This window comes from Diachasma alloeum, unplaced genomic scaffold, assembly GCF_001412515.2.
Source record: "Diachasma alloeum isolate Michigan unplaced genomic scaffold, Dall2.0 Dall_scaffold_00727, whole genome shotgun sequence".
In the NCBI taxonomy this organism is placed as follows: Eukaryota; Metazoa; Arthropoda; class Insecta; order Hymenoptera; family Braconidae; genus Diachasma; species Diachasma alloeum.
Window position 1 is genome coordinate 98883 of NW_021680858.1, and position 22333 is coordinate 121215.

A 22333-nucleotide genomic window follows, 5' to 3' on the forward strand; every position below is an offset into this window, starting at 1 on the left:
TAACTCTGAATAGAAGGATTTTCAAAAAAATCTTCATAAAATAAAAAATTCAGTAGGGGCAGGATTCAAAGTTCTTGGTGCGGAGTTTTCCATCTCATTGTCTCGTATATCTGTATCTTCTGATGCGCGCCAAGAACTTTAAATCCTGTCTCTACTGAATTTTTTATTTTATGAAGATTTTTTTGAAAATCCTTCTATTCAGAGTTATCCTCCCCATAATAATCTGATAGCACATTCCATGATCCATTGGACATTTCTTGACTTGGCTTTGATTTTTATTTGTTTATTTTTTGCAAAATTTCTATGGGAATTGTGGTTTNATGTTTCTTATTTCCAGAAACGACCCCACAAAATTTTTTCTTGGCGCAGTTTTTTTGCAAAAATTTGGTTATAATTTACTTGGGGCATCGTATGGTCATGTTGATTAAGATAACAACATATTTAATCATGAGAATAATTTTGGTTTTTGAGTAAACCAAAGAATTTCTGGAGTTAGCAAACCTTTGGCTAGAAAGAAATCAAATCATCTCTCATTATAGAATCAATCTCTCATTATAGTGACACATAAAAAAAACTTCAATTATAGAGAAGTTCGATTTCTCCCAATCAAATGTACCACAAGAAGAGATAACTGGTATTCACTATGAAATCATGTTTATTTGACAATTAACTGATATAATTAATTTTTTCTATCAGTGTATCCCAGATTTAAGTAAAATTTACTGAGAAATACAACTTTTTCCTCAAATTTTTAAGGAAAAATTTCTTAAAATAAGTAAAATCCTAGAAAGAAGTTTATTTCCAGGGAGCCTATTCTCGACTCAGGATCGTACGGTCGTACGACAACGTGTCACATGCGGCCCATAAACGAACTGCTGGGTCGTATGCGACTCGCTTTCGTACGATCGTACGATCCTGAGTCGAGATAGGCTCCCTGGATTAGTTGCTCGCTGAATTTTAATATAACCAAGTTTTGAAATTCAAGGATTTTCATCGGAAACTAGAAACTTTTTTCTCTGAGTTATCAACGTTTTCCTCTGCTGACGTAATTTGTAATTTAAAACGACTGAAAACAGGAAAAATGAACAGTTTCTCAGATTTACTGCAGTTGTTCGTTCTTCATTGATAATTTTTAAAAACTCTTACCACAAATCGAATGGTTCTAGTGCCAACATCGAGAACTCCAATTAGAGGTCCTGCTCTCTTCAGAGAGCCAGGCAATATGTCTGCAATAGGAGCGGAAAAGAATCCTCATTTTGTTTTCTTTGAATATTGTGTATCAACTTAAAAAGATAACAAACTCTCTCTGATAAAAATAAGATGAAGGTTGACCCCTGGGAATCACTCATTTTCTTAATCATCGGCGAATGTGCAATTGCCGGAGGGAAAAAACCTGATAAATAGTCGGCACGGAAGCCCTTTAGAACCTTTCTTATCTAATTATCCAATTGCGTAGTAGCACAATAATAACTTCACAAAATTATAATGAAACAAGATGAATATTTTAATGGATATCTTGTTAGTTTGAAAAATAGAATGAAAACGAATGCACATGCCTTGAACTTTGCCTCTAGCTTCCTCAACGCTCCTGCCGGATAACGAAAAATTTGTCCGTCTTCCCATTTTCAAATTATTAATTGAATCAGCGAATTATTTTACAGATTTATAAAAAATTGGAAACCGATTACTCTTATTTTCCTATAGGAACGTTACTTACTAGACTAAATTCATCAGTTACATACAAGTAGTTGATGGGTAATGTAAATTTCACACAACCGGCGTGCGAGCAATGTGATTGCGGAGCAGACTGCCCGTGCTTTTTTTATCCAAGAAACACGATATGTATGTAGTACGTGGACATTCATACGTGACGTCATCATCCACAGACCTTCTCCATTGGCTACAACGAGGCTCGAATCGCCACTTCCCTTTATTCACTCATCAATGCTCACCGCAAAGTGCAGTTCGATTGTTTAGTAAATCCCAAGATGTTAAAGTATATACATACTTGGCTTGTGAATTATTTGCAATCTATGTCTGACAAATATTCGATAATGATGTCAATATTTGTGGCCTGGTTTTAGTGAACTTTGGATTGACGATTTCCTCTTTGTTTACATTAAGAAAATGGAAGGACGTTGGTGCGGAAATTGTTTTTCATAATTTTTTTTAACATTAGTTTTAAAAAAGAAAAAATCACTGACAAGTTGAAACGTTCCATTGATTGCATTCTCTCTATTTCTATTCGTCCTCTGAAAATAACTTTCAAAAAGAATTTCTAGAAAATTTTCATATTTGTTTCTCTTCATAATAAAATGGGAATTGAAACGGAAATTCTAGTGAGATGCTCAGCATTGAAGGTCAATTTCCCAATAGATGATTTTACCGACAGTATTCTTTCTGTGTATGTACCCATAAGGAGCCAAACATTTCAAGAGAAAATGTCAAGAGACCGTTTTGCTTGACGAGAAAATGTTCCGCCAGATACCTTCTCCCGACGAGAAATTTTCATTATCAAACGGATCTTGCAATTAGAGAGATATTGAGAATCAACTTTCACTAAGCCATCAGGAAGAGTTATAAATATATTTGCCTATTGAATTAGAGAAATGTGTTTCAAAAACTGTCTCCTAACATCAGCGTGGGTGGAGAACAATTTCACATCGATGAAAAAATATTAAAAAAATGAAACGCAAAGTCCATTTACAAATTTTCAGTGGCAGGTACATAACTACGTGCTCCACGTGCTGCAGACATCTGATCTATAGATTACAATCGCCTGATTATTCACGAGGGCTTGTGCCTGGTGAAGGTAACTTATTATTAGCCTCGACATCTGCTAAACGAAAGTACGATGCTACTATGGAAACTTCACAGTCAGATAAATTTTTTCAACTCTACCATCAAACTTATTTACATGTCAATAAATATTGAATTGAAACATCTCCAAATATATACAGGAAAATCATAATGATTAATGAGAATTCAATATTGCAAATACAACGAACGAAGGAAACGCCTTTTTTTTATCGTAATTGGACTTTAAGTTCCTGTCAGTTACTCATTGTTGAAAAATAAAAGAAATATTCACAGCTTAATTAGAAAATTTGAATGATTAAAAAAATTGTTGAAGTATTTCTGATAATGAATTATTTATTATTATCTAGGTGATTCTCCATTTTATTAATTCATTGATGATTTTATTACCTGTGGATTTGAAAGAATAATATTTGAAGATACTTGTTTTTCTCTTCATGTCCTGAACATCATGATCGTCCATAGGTGAACGCTCGATGCGTTTATTGACGTCGAAGGTATCATCTGTCTCCGTTGACTCCATCTCCAATAATGCTTATTACACTTTAGTATTTACAGTTGAATTGATTAGAACTTAGGACCACGCACTGAACATCAGACGGCAGTTGGTGACTCGACTGTCGAAAAAAAGTCCACAAATACTGATAAAACAGACATCGGTGGCTGAGTGGATTAAACGCAAGTCTAGTGTGCGAAAGGTTGTGAGTTCGATTACCCGTGGAACCAATTTTTTCAACCGAAGGCTCCGGCGAGCGGGAGGTTGCTAATAGAGGAACCGCCTGTATCGGCATGGGTGTTTTGTGGTTTCCCCATGCTACTTCTATGTTCTATAGAAGTGCGAATGCGGTATATACAGTGGAGAATCCACAGCCGCATGCATAGGGTTGGATAGAGTGCCGAATGGGACCCCAAAAAGGAACTCGAAGGCCGTAAAATAAAAAAAAATTAAAAAATACTGATAAAAGATTCGACAAGGTGGAAGAAGTAATTCACTTATTTGATACACGCGTATGGGGGAATAAACTGGTTTGCATTATTCAAATGTAGAGGGTAATGCTCTTGTTCTCATGTAGGTAACGCGCTGTGACACTATTGCTCAAAATTGGGTGCTTTATTGGCTCGCGGTATGATCTGAAACTGTGCCTTGTTCTCATAGCTGATGCCAATGTTACGTCATTTGAAATTTTCGTACGCGTGAGCATCATCAATATTCATTGTTTATCACTGTTTTGCTTCCACATGGAAGCCTTGTAAGCGTTCGATTTCCAAATTTTTTAATTTGGCCGGAAATGATGCATAATAGTGTTTAACGTAGAAATAAGAAATTTTACAACTGCGGTTGTCTGTCAGCATCCTTTTGAAGGACAATTTTTTGTAAATTGAATAATTAAATGGTTATGACAATTTCAAAAAAATCTGAAATTTTATCAGATAGTATAAGCTACCCAGTGAATGGACACTGCCCTATAGATGGACGAGGTGCTATTGGATAAGAAATTACGCAAAAAATGTTGAAATGTAAATTGTTGCTTTGAATTTTCACTAACTGCTGTGATTCTTAACCCCTGAATGGCGATTTTTATTTCAATTAATTTTTTTTAATTACTAAAAAACAAACGTCCATCTACTGGGCAGTTGACCCTAATTAGTTTAGACTATAACTCTGTGTAAGATTTCAACCTTGTCGGTTCATTAGTTTATGAGTAGCACCGATCCGTTTTTAAATTGATTTTGGCAGATATATTAGAAACTAGTCAATTGATTAAGAAAAATGTTTTTTTTAACATTGCTCTTGATATGTAGTACCTCAATCAAGAAAAATATGTATATTCGTTGATAGGAAGTTTTTAAAATATTGCTCATTTTCCATTTTTTGCTCTTTTTTTATGAAGTGAATTATTATAAATAATACAATAACTAGTTTGGTAACTCTGGTTCCCTATATTGATGATATCAATACAAATACATAAAACGAAACTATTTGGAAGGGCGCTATCAATTGATGGAAAAAACCTAGTAACCAATCGATTCGTAATTTTGAAATAGTGATAGACGATGGTCATAGATAAATTTACAATCCTTTCAATTGCAATCTTGCCCATTTTTTGTATTCTATTGAGAATAATGAGACAAAGACGACATATTTTACAGCTAAATTTTCACTTAATTATCTAACACTTGATGCACAGATTTTTACAAAAGAATACTATTTGTAAAGGTGTACTTTCCTGAAAAATGTACGCCATTTTTGTTGGTAACTTCATTGGACAAAATGCTTTTGGAATATTCGATGAAAGTGACACCTAATGGAATAATCAAAGAGCCATGGAAAATTCAGTTAGCGGAGCTAATTAACTGTCAATTAAAATCGAGTTTGCGTTACCGCTATATCATGCTAAAGGACTCCATTAACACTCTCTCGTCATGAAAAAAATTCTATTACGAAATTAGGAAGTATAACAGTTACATGTCTAATTAAAATGATTAAGGAGATTGAAATAGCCAAAGATGGCATTGGATATTTCATTTGCATTGCTCTTGTGCATTTATCATTATTCCGATTGCTATCCAAATATTTTAAGAATATACTTAGTTTTAACGTCAAGAAGGCAAAGCTATTTCGCTACGAAAAGTAATATGAACAAATTCTCAAACCGATATAGATGTTCACACTTTTCTCAATACATTTTATTCAAATTATAAGTTTCGAATGATGGTTCTGAACGGGACTCAAAGTAGACGAGGCGAAGAAATTTTAAGCTTAAAGGCGTTTAAATATTCATTTATTAATTATTACGGAATTCAATTTCAATTTAATTCAAATTGTAATTATACATTTTTTCAATTGAAATTATAAATTAGAGATTGAGATTACGATGTTCATTTGCGGATATACTAACTCCAGATAGGAAGAACTAAGGTAATCTAGTTATCATTTCAGAGTTTGTTTATTAACAAAGATATTAGATTCAGTTAAATCGTGGCATAGCGTACATATTAGGTATTCAATAAACTCCTTAAATATAACTAATGAGCTAAATGAAATGGAGTTTTGTTCATAAAGTAGGCTCGTAGGTAGTTTTATCCACCTATTTTTCCTGCCTGAGAGGAATATAGGAGAGTAAATTTAAATCGTCTGTTTAAGTACAATTGGAAAGAGTTCGGGTGTGGGAGAAAAAATGTGAATTGTTTAAGAAAAAACCATCAACTCCGAGTACTATCTACTATTTCGTGACCATGCGAGAAATTCTGAGTTTTTTAATCATTAAATTTAGCTATTAATTTTCGTGGAGACTATTTTTGAAAAATGCATATTGAATCAGAATCATTCAAATTACATTTTGCAACATGAGCAGATCCATGTCCAAACGCAAGACCAAAAAGTCGATGGCGGGATCTTTTCGCCAATTTTTTCCGAAAAGTTGCTCCTCAACAAAATATTTTGAAAAAAATCATTAGAAACTATTAAAAATTGAATGACTTATGATTTTTCGAAAATTTTTCGTTTTTTTAGGTGAATTTTTTTAGCTTTAGATTTTTATTTTGAATTTTCATCCACATCTAATTCAAGTTTGGAGCTATTACATCATAACTTCAAAAAAATTTCCAAAAATCATAACTTCCTCAATTTTTAATAGTTTTCAATGATTGTCGTCTTGGAATGTTCGTTTAAAAAACAACTTTTTGAAAAAAAATAAAACCGTGGAGCATTCACTTTTTTATTGGAGGACCATTTATCCTCATTTTCCTGAATGTTCAGCAAAATGTTTAATTGAACTATGAAAATGCATTCAACCACTGCTAAGAAATAACTTGAATTGACGAAAAAAATTTCGTCATCTTACTGATGATCTTTGGTGAAAAGTTGAGATTAAAAAAATTAGGTGTTTGAGATAATTGTCATTGAAAGCTTGCAAAATAAGAAAGATGGAATACCACGGGTGACAGCTCATTTTGAAGCTTAGCAAATTAAACAGTACCGGATGTGGTTGATAATCAAATGGATAACCATGCAAAATAAGACAAAACAACATTTTCACTATAATGCCATTTGTGTATGATTAACTCGTGTTCTGTCTAGTCAGTAGCTCGTCTGAAGTTTTATTTTGGATAATTGGTATATGGGACAAAAAAATGTTAAAAGAGTAGTCAAGGTCGCTTCCACGGTAATTGTTTTAATTAAGTAAATTATCGAATCGATGACGGTTTTTATTGTACTTGAGTACTGGACATGATGTGGTCTTGGTAGTTAGGCCGCATGATGCGTTAGTTTATCCCGGGAAACATCGGACTACTCGACACGATGTTATCCACTTGAGTCTTATATACTAAACTGAACCGGCCGAAACCACTTGCGAGAATTTTCTACATCATTGCTGTCGTTCATAACAACCAAAATACTATTTTGAAAATAAAAATAAAAATTCGCCATCATTCTTCAATCCATTGATCGTTTTTTCTGGGGATTAGCAATTCTCTCCCTTCATTATTAATTAGACAAAAAATTGTTAAATAACCAGTCAAAGTCTCTGATGTGCGAAAACACTCGATTAAGAGTCAGAGTCCATCTAGCGTTACATCCAGGGAAGCAGCCGATGAAACGCGGTTTGTTTGAACTTCACATCCTCGCATACATTCCCTAATCGATCGAATGCTCATTCAAATTTAAGCGTTCTGCCTGCAATTCATCGTGAAATGTAAACTTTTTTAAAGTGTTCTTTTTTACATCAGAGATTCGCGGCTGTGTTAGTAACGTCTGGTAACTTGATAAATCAACTCATCACATCTTGTTAATTTTGCAAATCACTGCAATAATGAATAATTATAAAATAATATATTAAAGGACTCTTTTTAAAAGGAATTTTCTCATCTTCGAAAAAAATGCTTCGAAGAGGTCTTTAGAAAAATTTTGTCATTTCTCTTGGATATCAGAGATACTTTTCAAAAACTTATCTAACAGCTGAGTCGACTTGTTACCCTTTATGATAACGGCAGTATTAATAGTGATGATAAATTTAACTTATTACGTTTTACCATTTTAGTGTAAACATAGTTGTTGAAGGTATTCCCTCCCATAGCTTAGTATATAGTTTAACTCTGTCCTCTATCGGAACACTATCAAATGGCTTTCATTTTTATAAGTACTTTTTTTCAAAAAAGAATATCAGAGATGATCATGTAAGACTGCCGATTAATATTCATTTTTATTCATCTTGATTGGATGTCCGGTAAATATGTTGAGTGTTCGATCTTTGGCTATATACTCCTGAACAACTCCTCGGATTGTGGAGAACTGATTCGATCACTGAGTCAACAAAATTGTAACGCTACACTTGAAAATTCAATCTTTGCATTATTATGATCGATTAAAACTGAGACTTAAACCGGTCAATTGTCGTTTCATTCTACCTGATCATAGAACTCATTGAGGTTCAATTTGATACGGAAACGTGAAGTTAGATGATTCCACACTTTATGTCCCGTAATAAGGAATCGATTCTTTGGTTAAATTTTATATGTCCTCGTCTTTGGGACAAGTACAAAATTTCTTGACGCAAGTACTTTTTTTTCTTAGTGCAACATATTTTGCTCTCGAAAATTTTCAAGCTACGAATTTCTTGATATAAGTAAAGACGTACTTCTCAAAAAACGTTGCTTCTCTCACAAGGAACACTAGGGTGGTTTTTCAAAAAAAAAATATATATGGCTCATAATTTAATAAAACCAATTGCATTTGGAAGAGCATGGGAAAATGCTGAATACTTGTTTTTGGATTTTCCCCGGAACTGAAGTTTTCTGGGGTGAAAAAAATTATTTCTCGGAAATATCACCTATCACAGTGGTGGAGTTTTTTATTCATTCCATCAAAGGAGAAAATAGCTTGTGAGCGATTATGAAAATCACGATTGATAGTTCCTCTGGGGGTTGAAATTTGAAGGGGGGTGTAAACTACCTCTGTGAAAATATTTTTAAAAAAATTATAGGTCAGGATTTCATGAAAATGATTGCATTGGAAAGAATATGGAAAAATGCGGAATACCTTTTTTTTTATTTTTCCCGGAACTCAAATTTTTTGGGGTAGAAGAAATAATTTCTGGGAGAACTGTGAGTTGTCCAAATGATTTAGTATTTATTGTAGAAACTCATTCCATCCGTCTCAATCGAGCCTTTACCTCTTTGACATTTTCCTGTGGTTGTCCATATATATATTTTATTATGGATTATAATCGGTAGAGAAATGATATTCATCAAAAACATGGTGCAGGCAGCGAGAATTTCTGCACCACGAGCATCTAACTACTGCAACATTAGAACAACCATCAACGTCACATTGTGGATTAGAAGATTGTCCAAATGCAAAATCAACAGGATTATCAAATTCCTCTGGTTTTTTAGCAATGTAGCCACTTTGGAACCAAGCATAACGAAATAGATTTTGATACCTTGGTGACGATAGTTGATTATGAACTAGAGATTGCAATTTTATTACATTATTTCGTGCATGTAAATTTATGTCATGATTCAAGAGAACGACCGTATCTGAAAAATGACGGACATAATTTTTCCAAATTCTGAAACCGTATACATCAAGAGATTGAATTTTCCCGGTCGTCCCTTTCGGAATCAGCATAGTTAATAATTCTTTATTCAGAGGAGTTGCCTCTTCTACTACTCGAGAGCAATGTCCACTCCATGAATCGATCAACAGTAGACTTTTTCGTCTCACTTGTGGAAGGAATACTTCTTTCAACCAAATTTTGAAGTGCTCTGGAATGTTTGGAATACGATGAACATTGCAATCAGTGTAAATAAATTGTCACATCCTGTTATCCATTAAAAATATCATCTTACCAGAAGTCAGTTTTTCCGATTTTGAACCCGTTACATAAACATTTGAAGATCTAAATAGATTCTCCTGGACCCTTGGGCCAAACGTTCCGGACGGTTCCTTGTAAACAATAAAAAGAGGTGACAATAATTTTCCATCAGCAGATATCGTGGGTTGTATCGTATAACTGTGTCATTGATGTTATAGATTGTACAATGCACGCAACTTCTTTAGACCCCTTGTCCGCCAAAGTTCATCCCGAATGCATTTCCAATTGAAAACCACTTTGATTTGAATTATAGATGTTTTGGAGCCATACATTTCAAAATATGGTTTGATTTTTTTCACGAATTCATCTGCTGTTTTTTGTAAATCTTCTTCATTTTCCATTGTTTTACGCGTCACGAATGTAGTAATCTTGCGAGATGTAATACGATGAGCACTTTTGAAGTAATGCAGCCACCACGGAGAGGCCTTGAAACGAATACCCTCATTTCCACTGGGCTTGCAGAGTCTATCTTCGTAGGTCTGCATCATGAACAATAAACCCCGCATCAATAGCATTCTTCATATTTTTCAATGTATACTCTGATATACGCTTTAACTTCTCCATATAAGTTTCTCTTTTATTGACTTGATGCGCCCCGCGACGTAATTGTTGGACAGATTTCACTTTGTTGAATCTATTGAAAACGATTTTTATAGACAAATTTTTCTTGGTTTTCGCACTCCTCCAGAATTCAACTGCTTTTTTTATATTCATAGCCTATAGGTTCGTCATCATCCGAACAACTATCAGGTGATTCTTCAAGACGCGGTTGGAATTCTGTATCCTCAATTGGTGTCATTTTGATATCTTTATACGGCTCTTGGAAATCGAGATTGGATTCTTCAATCATTTCCACACCCTTATATTCCTCCATAGTTTCTTTCAATATATTCTCGAAATTAGTTGCCAATTCTCGTTCTTCATTAGTTACAGGAGTTTCCACAAGATTCATCACTTCAAATGTTGCCATGAGGAGCTTAATAATGTTTATAGGATTGAATCTCATGGTGAAAACAATTGGAGATATACAATTAGAAAGAGAATGTTTTCCCGTAATATGTTTATGTAGACTGAACACTATGCGAAACGGATGAGAACAAAATTGCAGAAATATTCGGGGTTATGAATAATGCACGATTACTGAACTGATACGCTATTTTTGAGTATAGGTGACGTTCGCATGAATATTGTTACTTTGTTTGGATTTATTATCGCTTTCAGCATGTGTTAACACCACATATAGTATAATGATGAATCACCTCATGGAACCATTACCATTTTTTCCAGACACAAAAATTATAAGATAAATAATACTATATGGAAAAATTCCGATTATTCGGCAAGTTTTTTTTGTATTTGTGGCTGCTTTTCCTTGAAATAACCACAACATTGCTGCACCTGAAGTAGAAGAAAATTCTATCCTAGTGGATCATTGCTTCTTTAATCTGTTATTGTTGTCACTATAATGCCGAATTCTGAAGGAATATAATCTTCACGTGCGGACTATTAGAATCAAAATTGAAAATTCAAATATTTGGAATCAGTGACTTATAAAAGAAATCAATGTTCTTACTTCATAACTTCGATGCCGAGATGAATGCGAAAAAAAGTATACTGTATTATGTCATGATCTTCCCGATGCAATCATTTCCATAAAATCCTGAGCCATATAGTTTTTTAATTAAAAAAAATGATTTCAAAGGGGTAGTTCACCACCCAAATTTCAACCCCCAGAGGAACTATTAATCGTGATCTTCATAATCACTCACAAGCTATTTATTACCTCGATTGAATGAATAAATCACTCCACCACTGTATTGGGCGATATTCCCAAGAAATCATTTTTCATGTATCCCAGAAAATTTCAGTTCTGGCGAAAATCCAAAAACACGTATTCTGCATTTTTCCATGTTCTTTCAAACGCAATTGGTTTTATAAAATGCTGAGACACAGTTTGTTCTTTTTGAAAAATGAAATTTTTATAGGGGTAGTTCACTCCCCAAATTTCAACCCCCGGATGAACTATCAATTATGATTTTCATAATTCCTCACCAGCTATATATTACCTTGATGAAATGAATAAAAAACTTCAACACTGTGATGGGTGATATTTTCGAGAAATTATCTTTTTCACCCCAGCAAACTCCAGTTCCGGAGAAAATCCAAAAACAGGTATTCTGAATTTTTCCATGCTCTTCCAAATGCAATTGGTTTTATTAAATTATGAGCCATATATATATTTTTTTTTTGAAAAACAAAATTTTTACGGGGTAATTCCCCCCCCCCCCCCNCTCACAAGCTATTCATTACCGTGATGAACATTTGTAAAAAACACCCTCCTTATAGGTGGGATTGAAAGATCACCCCCGAAGGTGGTCACCTTCTGACCATGGTTTCCCTCCCTAAAGCCGCGTATTAGCCGATAAAAAAATACGTGTCCTTTAGTTTTGAGTCCTCTACAACATATATGAGTTTGATTAAAATCGGAGGGGAACACCTCCCTAGTTTTCCTTGCCAGTGTAGACAGTAAAAAATCCAGGATAGAATACTCCCAATTGGAATATTCTCTAGGAAGGAACATAGTCCATATGCTGTGACAGGTCCTGTATATACTTTCAGGCCCATTGAAATTTCTCATTGGACTTCATGTTTTTGGGTGCCCTGAACACGAAACTGTTGACAGTTTTTGTGAGTTTTTTTCGTTTCTCTTATCTGAAAAATACCATTGCAACTGAACCGATTCATATTAATTAGTATTGATTTTCAATGCAATCAGCATTTTTCATTTGAAAAAAAAAATGGAGAGACTCAAACTTGAAAACTCTGTGGCCGTAGGCAAGCGCTTTACGCGCTCGGCTACGACGATATAACAACAATTTAAAAAATTCGGAACTTGTATGAAAAAAAAAGAAATTGGCCTTTTGCGAGCAGGGTTATTAAAAGGATCAAAAGAGGTCTTGGAGGGAGATATAGATGAAAGAGATCTCCGAACTAAGAAAATGATGAAGAATGAATAGAGTACTCGGATCTCCGAAACAGAGCATCAATGAAGGCCCCGTCGGTCGGGGAGATAAAAAAGCAGGGACTGGAAACGAAATGCGGTATCGAAACGAAAGTGCGTTTCTGCCTTTTCGTTCCCGGAAGCGAAAGTAGAACCGAAACGAAACTGGAAACGAAATTGGAATAACGTTATTACGGGAAACGAAACTGAAAACGAAAGTCGAATAACGTTATTGCGGGAAAAAAAAACTGAAAACGAAAGTCGAATAACTTTATTGCGGGAAACGAAACAGGAAACGAAAGTCGAATAACGTTACTGCTGGAAACAAAACTGGAAACGAAAGTCCAATAACTTTATTGCCGGAAACGAAACTGGAACTTTGGCCACAAAATGATGATTTTTCGAGTGATTTCTTGAAATTAAGAAATCATCAGAATTTACTAGAAGTCATGGAATCACAAAAAATTAAAAGAGATCATGATTCCCAATTCTTATTGAGAAATCACAAAAACCATTCAATAAATCACAGGAAATCATCTTATTATGGAAATCTCGGAGCCACTCGATTGAGAAGTGACCAGCCCGCGGTTAAATAACCGTTTCTTTTTGAGTTTTTCATACCAGAATACATAAATACATAAAAAATAATATTATCCACCAAGATTAGTCTTCATTTTGTCTCTTTCCGTTCAACATTCCTAGACTTTCTTTCACTAAATTTCCTGCTTTTTGTAGGGCATCTTCTTTCATGTCTCCTTGTTGTTTCATTTTTTCAAAAATAGACATATTAACTTGTAATTTTGCATGAAGTTTCCTTTGTGTACCAGAATATTTCGTATTGAAAATGGACTAAATCGAATAGTTAGTTTAGGAGGCATTCAGTTTGTATCTAAATATATTTTCTTGAATATCTCAAAAACTACTCAACCGATTTCATTTTTTCTTCATCAAATGCGATACAGAAGGTTAGAAAGAGTTTGGATCGGGGGAGGGAAGGCTAAACTGCAAAAATGGAGAAAAATATCCGAGAGTGAAAAAAATTTATTATGCCGAAACCATTCGGAAGCATACTATCAATTTATTGATGGTGAAGAAAGCATCAAAACATCACTTAGTGACATGCTCACTATCATATGTTCGCTGTCATATACTCGCTACCCCTTGTTTTCTCTGTTTAGCGCCCATGAATTCCTCACCTTTATTCCAAACTTAGCGATCACTCCGCCACTGTTTTTTAAACAGATTCATGATCTGTTTTTGCTTGCGAAAGGAAGCATTATGATCCTCAACATTCACGTTTCCAGTTTTTTGTGTTAGGACGACTAATTTTGGGCTCAGGAATTAGAATATGATGTTTATAGAGTATGTCCGTATGTATGTATGTATGTACGTGTGTATGCATGTATGTGACCGATTCAGTTTTGCCACAATTAAAGAAAAAATATTTGTCTGAATGGATTGACAAAAAGAAAACGAAGGGAGAATTCCGATCCCAGAAAGAGTTTACAACGAGACCTGAGAGCTCAAAAAAAGGTTTCATATTTCGACTCGGGATATAGTTTTGTCTATTTATATCAATTTAATCGTTTATAATGCTATTTTGCGGAAACAGTCCGAGTTAGGCAAACAAGTTTCAAACAAAGACTGGTTGTCATCTAAAATTACATATATTTTGTCTTATCATTTTTATTCCTATCTCTCATAGTTATAAAGTTATCATTTCTGAAAGCAGGTCGCGGAGAGCAGAAGCGCGCGCGTGTAATCCTTTCTGCCCTCCGCTCAGGTTATAATGGAAATGGTTGAGAATAAACGAAAATAGTTGAAACAAAAAATCTACGTTATTAAAAAACATATAACTAGTCTTTTATAACATTTTTTCCTACCTTCAACGGTTAACGAAATAATTCGATGGAATTGAGGAAAAGTAGGCTCAATTGCCATCTAACGTGATATGAAATCCAAGTTATCTTGGGCGCAAAAATGGTTAACATATTCGTGTTCAGTGACCCCAAAAACATAAAGTCCAATGATAAAATGTAATGGACCTAAAAGTGTTATATCGGACATTTGGGATGTTGTTAGTAACGTTTTGGGCAGTACTGACCATCTTTTCGTGCAAATATTGCCGTAAATAATCGGAGAAAAGAAAAAATTTAAGAGTTAACAAAGACAGACGAATCATCACCCAGTGGGAGTACTGCGCTGAAGGGAGTACAGGCCTGTAGGCGAAGTTCGTCGGACTAGAGGAGCGGCGAATTAGAGGGATTCTAATACCGGGATTCTCCAAGGGGTTTTCCAAGGCGGAACCTTGTAAGGGCATATTCCTTATTAGAATTTGATTGATTTTTTCAAATGTTATTCTATGTGGGAGAGTTTACTGTAAATGAATGTGTATAAAAAGGCGATGGAGATAAGCGGTAGCGTATCGGCCAACGAAAAGTTTGACTCTAACCGTACGAAAAACTCGCCGAGCGCTACCGTGTATCTATACATGCAGCAACTTCCCTCTCTAATACTTCCGAATCATATTCGTTGAATAAAATGTAAACGTGACAAGCTACATGAAAAATACTCTTAGTTACATTATACAGGGTGTCCCAAAGTGAAGTGTCATCCTCGTGAGGGGAGTTTGGAGGGCTCATTTGGAGGCGAAAATTCTAATAACATTTATGTCATTAGGTCCGATAAACCGCGATTCTAACCTTGCTTCGCTCGGTTAGATCGCGGTTTTCGGGCCTAACGACATAAAATAGCGTATATCACACGGCGATGAAAGCGTTATTTATATCACATTCGCCAGATAATACTTTTGGCGCCTAATGATATAATATACTATTGTCTCTCCGATGCTTTATTCAAAAGTTATCAAATCAAAAAAAGGACCACCAATCAAATGTTTTTCCTCGTTGGAGAAATCATCATCTTCTCCTTTCAATGCAGTCGGGCGAAAGCATTGGAGGTCCTATCGATTTCAATCAACTTCATCCCTCGATATCAAGTGAAAAAGAAGGTATGGATTTTTTACGTGGACTTTGATTTTTAGGGTCACATCGCGTGTTGGATTCAAATGGCTCTTACGTCACGGTAAATTTCGTCGCAGTTTTGATTACCCTGTTTTGGTAATAGAGGAACAAAATTCATAATGATCTATTGTTCATTGAATAATCAATCGATTGCCATCTTTTCCATTCTTCTATCTCAAGTGACAGAGAAGATATGAATTTTTCACAGGAGGGTGTTTTGCGGCTGATCTTCCCTTTTTAATCAATAACTCTCAACTGGGACAACCTGTATAAATCTGCCACAAGCTATTCATTGATGTATATATTTTCTATCCGAATCAATTTAAAAACAATATGCGCATAATGTGCATATGGGTTCATATGCACATTCTCGCATTTCACATGATCTCTTATCATTTTTTTGTTATGGAGTTGGTAGCAGTGCAATACAACTACACGCACTAAGGAGGAAGCTCGGGAATGTACAAATTGAATTTGGTGCATGAATGATAAAATGATTCCACAGATAGTTTTCAATTAGGCTCCGTACATAAATGAATGGTCGAAAGTTGTCGGATTGAAATTCAGTAGCCCTTTCCGTTTCGTGAGCATAAAAAAATTAAAAATCGTTTTCATTCCATTTCAGATCACAGAAGTAAAAGGTCAGGAGAATAACCATGTGACCATTTTGAAAAATAATTGCAAAATCTCCTTAAAAAACAAAAAACAAATGTTTTTGTAAAAAATGCGCAAAGGAAAAGCTTTGGTTGATTCTTACTAATCAGCGAAAATGTCGGAAAAATGCAAAAAAAAAGGAAAAAAAACCACGTCAGAAATGTGAAATGAGCGTCCATAGAGCCCAATCAGATGTCTATGAGAAAAATATTTCTAAATCGAGTAAGGATTGGGGAGAAATTTTCTATAAAAAAAAAATCAGTAGGCACAGGATCAACGCAGATCAACGTCCTTGCCGCGGAGTTTTTCAATGCACTGTCGAGTGTTCACACTGAAAACGTTGTGCAGATTATCCGCACACTTATGCGGATAATCTGCATAGTTATGCGGGATTCACACATAAGCCGATATCACTCTCTTATGTGCAAATCATGCATAAATAGTGCGTGAATCATGCATAGCTATGCGAATTATCCGCATAGCTATGCGGATTATCCGCACAGCTATGCATGAAATACACAATTTTTATGCGGATTAGCTGCACATCTATGCGTACTTTCCGCACAGATTTGGCATGATTTACACATAAGGGCGAAATTTTGATGAGGATACGTCTATGTTTTAGTTATGAGGAGTCGTTTTGTGAAATTGAGCTTACAGGTCTAGATTTTTCTAGAAAATTCAAGGGACTTCAGGGAGTTTCTAGAAATTTCGAGAGAATTCAAGGAGTTTCTAGAAAATTCTAAAATATTCAAGAAATTTTTTGAAAATTCAAGAAAATGCATGGAGTTTCTAAAAATTCCGAGGGAATTGAGAAGCTTCTACAAATTTCGAGGGAAATCAGGGATTCTTAGAAAATTTTAGGGAACGCAAGGAGTTTTTAGAAATTTCGAGAAAATTCAAGGAGTTTCTGGAAATTTTAAGTGAATTCAAGGAGTTTCTAGAAACTCTGAAGAAATTCCCGGAATTTCTAAAAAATTGAATAAAATTCTTAGGTGTTCCAAAATAATCGAGAAATTTCTAAAGTGTTAAACCACATTCAGAAAAAAAATTTTTAAGGGGAGACCGCGGTGAAATTTGAAAGTCTCGGCTCGCCTTAAGAGCCATTGGATGTGTTATGTCCGGAGATGGTGTCAGCGTCGGAGGACAACTTTCATATTTTAATTTTAATACTCTCGAAACATAAACTAAGAATTATCAATAAAAGAATAATCTGAAGGATTATCTTTCATCTCTTTTAGTTTTTATTATGAGGACGACGCTATGCAGTCCTGTTCAGGCGTAAAAATAAATTGAAGTTTTATTTAGAATCAAAAGATTGATTCAATTTATTATATGTATTTAATCGGCTTCAAAGTTCTAACCAATTGAGTATTTAGATGTTTACACGTTTTCAGATTTAGAAGGTTATAATTGTATCAGAACTATAACTTTTACTGTCGGAATTTTAGCAACATTAGTATGAATGACTTTGCATTGATTATTCGATTTATAGTAATTGATTAAGATTTTACAATTATATGGAAAAATATTCGTTGCTTAAATTAATATATGAATTCATCGGTAAACTAACGATTTCATCACCGGCAACGAAACCATGTGGCGTTACTTTCAATTAGTCTACACCTAACCTTCACCTTCTTTCACTCTTGGATAAATAATAAGAGGTTTGTGTAGAATTGAAGAGAAATAAATTAATGGGCCGGTATGAAAGGCGAAATAAAATATTGAAGGTCCCTTATATGCAAGAAAAGACACTATTCTCGATTTAAGGATGCAGTATCCCTACGCAAACACGGCCGATAGGTATCTACTATTAATTCGATAGGTTACCACGCATAGGATCGACTTAAGCGAATTACTATATGGGAAGAAACGCGAAGGTAGATCGATTTTGTGAACATTTTCCACCAGTAGTTCAATAATTTCGCGATCACTAAGAAATTTGGATTTCTCCTAAAGGGAGAGAAGCCCCCTTTAAGACTCGACCACTCGGGACGAGGAGCGATAAACGACTGGCTTGGTTTTTGATTTTGATTGTGGAAATGAGCGTTAACCCCTTAAATTGTATGGTGCAACGCTTGAATTTTTGCTGATCAGGCAGCAACAGCATGGGCTATGCTAACTGGTCTCAATTCCGTTGAGTTTACGGGTGGAAAATGTATGTGGACGAAGTAAGATTAGGAAATGACGACGGAAAGTCGGCCATTTCTCAATATTGGATTCACTAATATTTAGAACGATGATGAATTCCCAATAAAATGATGAAGAATTATTTTTGGACGTTACAGATGACTTTTGATATATGAAAGGATATATAAAAAAGTGAGAAAAATTTCGGACCCGAGCCGTTTTGCCCCGTATATCCACCAAAAACATCATTTTTCACGTTTTTAGCTTAAAAATGCTCCTTGGACCACAGTTTTCATCCGATTACAAAATTTTTTTTTTAATGTTCGTTATACTCCAACGAACAAATCCAAGTATCCGTTTTACTTTATATTTATTAGATCATGAGAAAATGTTTTTTTTTGTCTTTATTTTTTTTTTCCTCTTTTTAGCAAATGCTAAAATTCGTTGTTTTCCCCCCATTTTTTTGTTATAATATTTCGATTACGTATGATTACAACGTGGAATAACGAAAAACAACTAATTTTAGCATTTGCTAAAAAGAGGGGAAAAAATAGAAACTAAAAAAATCATTTTCTCATTATCTGATAAATATAAAGCAAAACGAATACTTGGGTTTGTTCGTTGAAGCATAGCAAACATTTAAAAAAAAAGTTGAAATCGGATGAAAACTGTGGTACAAATTGTACCCTACCGGTACAGTAACTTTTACTCTGCCGGCACATTAATTTTTATTTTTATCAGAATAAAATTTCTCTAACGTAGAATAAAATTTGATCATCATATATTAATTTTTACTAAATTTCGGGATAGAAATGAGGAAACGATGACTCATGATACACTTTTATAGAACGGTACGATAGTTTTTATCAAAAATTTCTCTCCGTGTGTGCGGATTATCTGCATAGTGTTTTCTCTGTGTTCATTTAATCTTCTATGTTCTGATCCGTGCCAAGGGCGTTGGTCCTGCTTCTACTGATTTTTTATTTCATAGAGATTTTTTATTTCATAATTGTTCTGCAATCCTTATTCGATTAAGAAATATTTTTCTCATAGGCATCTGATTGTGCCCTATGCCCTAGTAGAAATTTCATGGCGCAAAAATGTCGCGGCGCGACACTCAATGTTATCGGTATAGGCACTTCGACTCCATGTTGCAGAATTTCGATCAATTTCTGCTAGCGCATTTGCCATTTCTGACTTGGCTTTTTTTCAATTTTTTTTGTATTTTTCAAAAATTTTCACTGTTCAGTAAGAATCAAACAAAACTTCTCCTTGGTGCATTTTTTTTTACAAAATCTATGAATCCACGGTACAAAATCAACGGTCAATCAGCGATGTATAACGGATTTATCATGAGTATTTTGAGTACTAATTTTTCTCTATGAATTCTTGTTACGAGCTGATAATGGGATACTATTTAATTCCAGATGTTTTCAAAAACGTAATCAATTTGGTTGCGACCATATCACCACATGATACTTGCAAGCATAGGAATGCACAAACCTATTGAATAATAGAGAACTTATATGAATTTGTTTCAATTTTATAATCTCACGTGTTGAGACATGAATAATTTATTTCTCGAAATATTGCTCATTCATTAATAATTAATTGTTAAAAGTCGAAGATTTCAAAGGCTTTGAAATCGCTGATGACGTTACATAGACGGTCGAGCGCTGGACTAATCACAGCATGGCTCGGGCGGACCTAACCCAATCTTGAGGTAGGCCCCATCCAATGGAGGTCAACCAACTCCTTACTCTCTTCACACTCGACCAATGAAGCGTTACCTAACCGTCTTCGTGACGTTATGACCAAAAAATTGGTCTCGAAAATGACTGATTTTCAGATGATTATCACAAGACATCAGGACAATATTTCTCCATAATTTTCGCCGTTTAGCTATCCTTATGTTATGAGGAATGTGTGATTAGGGGAATTAGAAAGAATTGAGCTTCACGCAAGTTGCCTATTGAATCTCCATGAACACAATCAAATGCGCACGCATGCACTGAGTCGCTCGCGTGGTCGATACTAACGCAAGTGAATACTAAAGGAAAAATAGAAAAATTGTTTCCGTCTATTTAGGAACATAAAAATAATGGGTAACAAGTGGCATAAGTACCTGGAGTTATTTATAAACCGGTGACACGCCTACAGTCGGGTTATTTCACAAACATGTGGCGGGCACCAGCTGACACGGGACACTATCGCTAACTGTCTGCCTGTAGCCCGCGACCCCGATATTGCGCATTACGCGTCAGCCATGTGCTACTTGGATCTGTAAGTGGGGACACACACGATTTAACTGGAGTGTATGCATGTGAAAGGTTGATTTGATAATATTTACATTAACAGGAAAATGGATATATGGTCATCTGAGGAAAAATAAGGTGGAAATAAATTAATTATGGAGCAATAACCATGAAGTTGTATTGTGATTCGTGAAAATTTGGACAGACAATTGTTGGGGGTTTGGGGGATGAAACACTGGTTGCACTGACGGAATGAAAGATTCCGGAGCCTAAGTGTTATAGTTCTCTTGAAAAAAATTAGAGAACTTTCTGGGATCGTTTCTATTTATTTTAAGGTGGACAGATATTTTTCATTTTGTCTGAGTAACTGTTTTCCGACGGTTTCAGAGAGGTCTGAGTGTAAATAATAATAGAAAAGAATGAAAAACGCAGTTTTGAAGATTTGAATTTTATTTTGCGTTGGCAAAATTGTCTTATGAAAGTCTTAGTTGGTATTCGTAACAGAGATTATAGGGGAGATGAACAGGGCCAATGTAAAGTGTTCAACAACAAAAATCGTAGCGGTGGCGCATGGACTACGATGGAGCGTACGGAACTGTTGGTATGATAGGGCCCGAGCATAAATTTGTCGATAACCGGAAAGGGGTTCTCAATACAGTAGCTCCTCGCATTTTGTAATAATTGTCAGGAATGTAAAATCGAACATGTTATAATCAATAGTATAATGAATGCACAATCTAATGATCTAAAAGTCTTTTCCTTTTTCTCGACATATATATCATTGACACGTTGGTCAAAAAATTCATAGAAAATCCCAGCGCTGTCGCTGGAAAACTCTATAGTTTTCCAGTGATTCTATTGAATAATTGTGCAGATTTTGTTTTTTTTTTTACTATAGTAATGTTCGATTATATATATTTATTCCCCCCCTGAGTGAGAAAGGAATATGTATCGCGCTCGCTCCCACTCATTGTCGTCTCCGTCGCGCTGTCACGTGCCCGTCCTCCACCAAAATTAACGAGTGCGAGTGAGAAAGAAAATGGAGAAGAAGGAGAGAGAAAACATTCCAACTCGTTTGAAACGGTTGGAACATTTTCGTTGGTCTCCAGCGATCTACACATAATGGGATTAATTCAATAATAGATTAATGAATAAGATTTTTCGCAGATTATTGCGAGATTTAGATGAATGGTTTGCCTCCTTCAATGACCATCAAAAATTGTCTCCAATCGACAATATCTTCCGATGAAATGAAACGATGTGAATGAATCAAGTATCAATTTGAATCTTTAAAAAATTAATCCAGAGTGAAAAAAAATCCCGGCATTCCACTCTGAGATTTCTCTCAGAGAAATTGTCTGTGTTTACCGAGAAAAAAAAAACGTTGTTCCTAGGAATCGATGTGTCTTTTTTAGGCAGCTGCATTTCTGAAATGCAATGAGCAAGCAATGTTAAAATTGAGTCATTTTGTAAAAAATTTCTAGTGACATGATCCTGAAAATCAAAGGAAAGTTTTGAATTCAGGAATGATGTCTGTAGGTTTCAGTAATATTTTCGCGGAAATTCCGGGAA

At 34.9% G+C, this 22333-nt stretch overlaps 1 protein-coding gene across 2 annotated transcripts in view; it reads right to left on the reverse strand.

Moving 5' to 3' along the window:
* LOC107044403 (glycerol kinase) overlaps positions 1-20769 on the reverse strand; it is a 107078-nt gene extending 86309 nt beyond the window's left edge. For both annotated transcript variants that reach the window (XM_015266271.1, XM_015266270.1), the window contains exons 1-3: positions 20632-20769; positions 3208-3434; positions 1147-1226 (exon numbers count right to left, since the gene is read on the reverse strand). In XM_015266271.1, coding sequence (XP_015121757.1) covers positions 1147-1226; positions 3208-3340 — 213 coding nt within the window. In that variant the 5' untranslated portion in view covers positions 3341-3434; positions 20632-20769. The remainder of the gene's footprint in view (positions 1-1146; positions 1227-3207; positions 3435-20631) is intronic.
* Positions 20770-22333: the final 1564 nt, after the last annotated feature.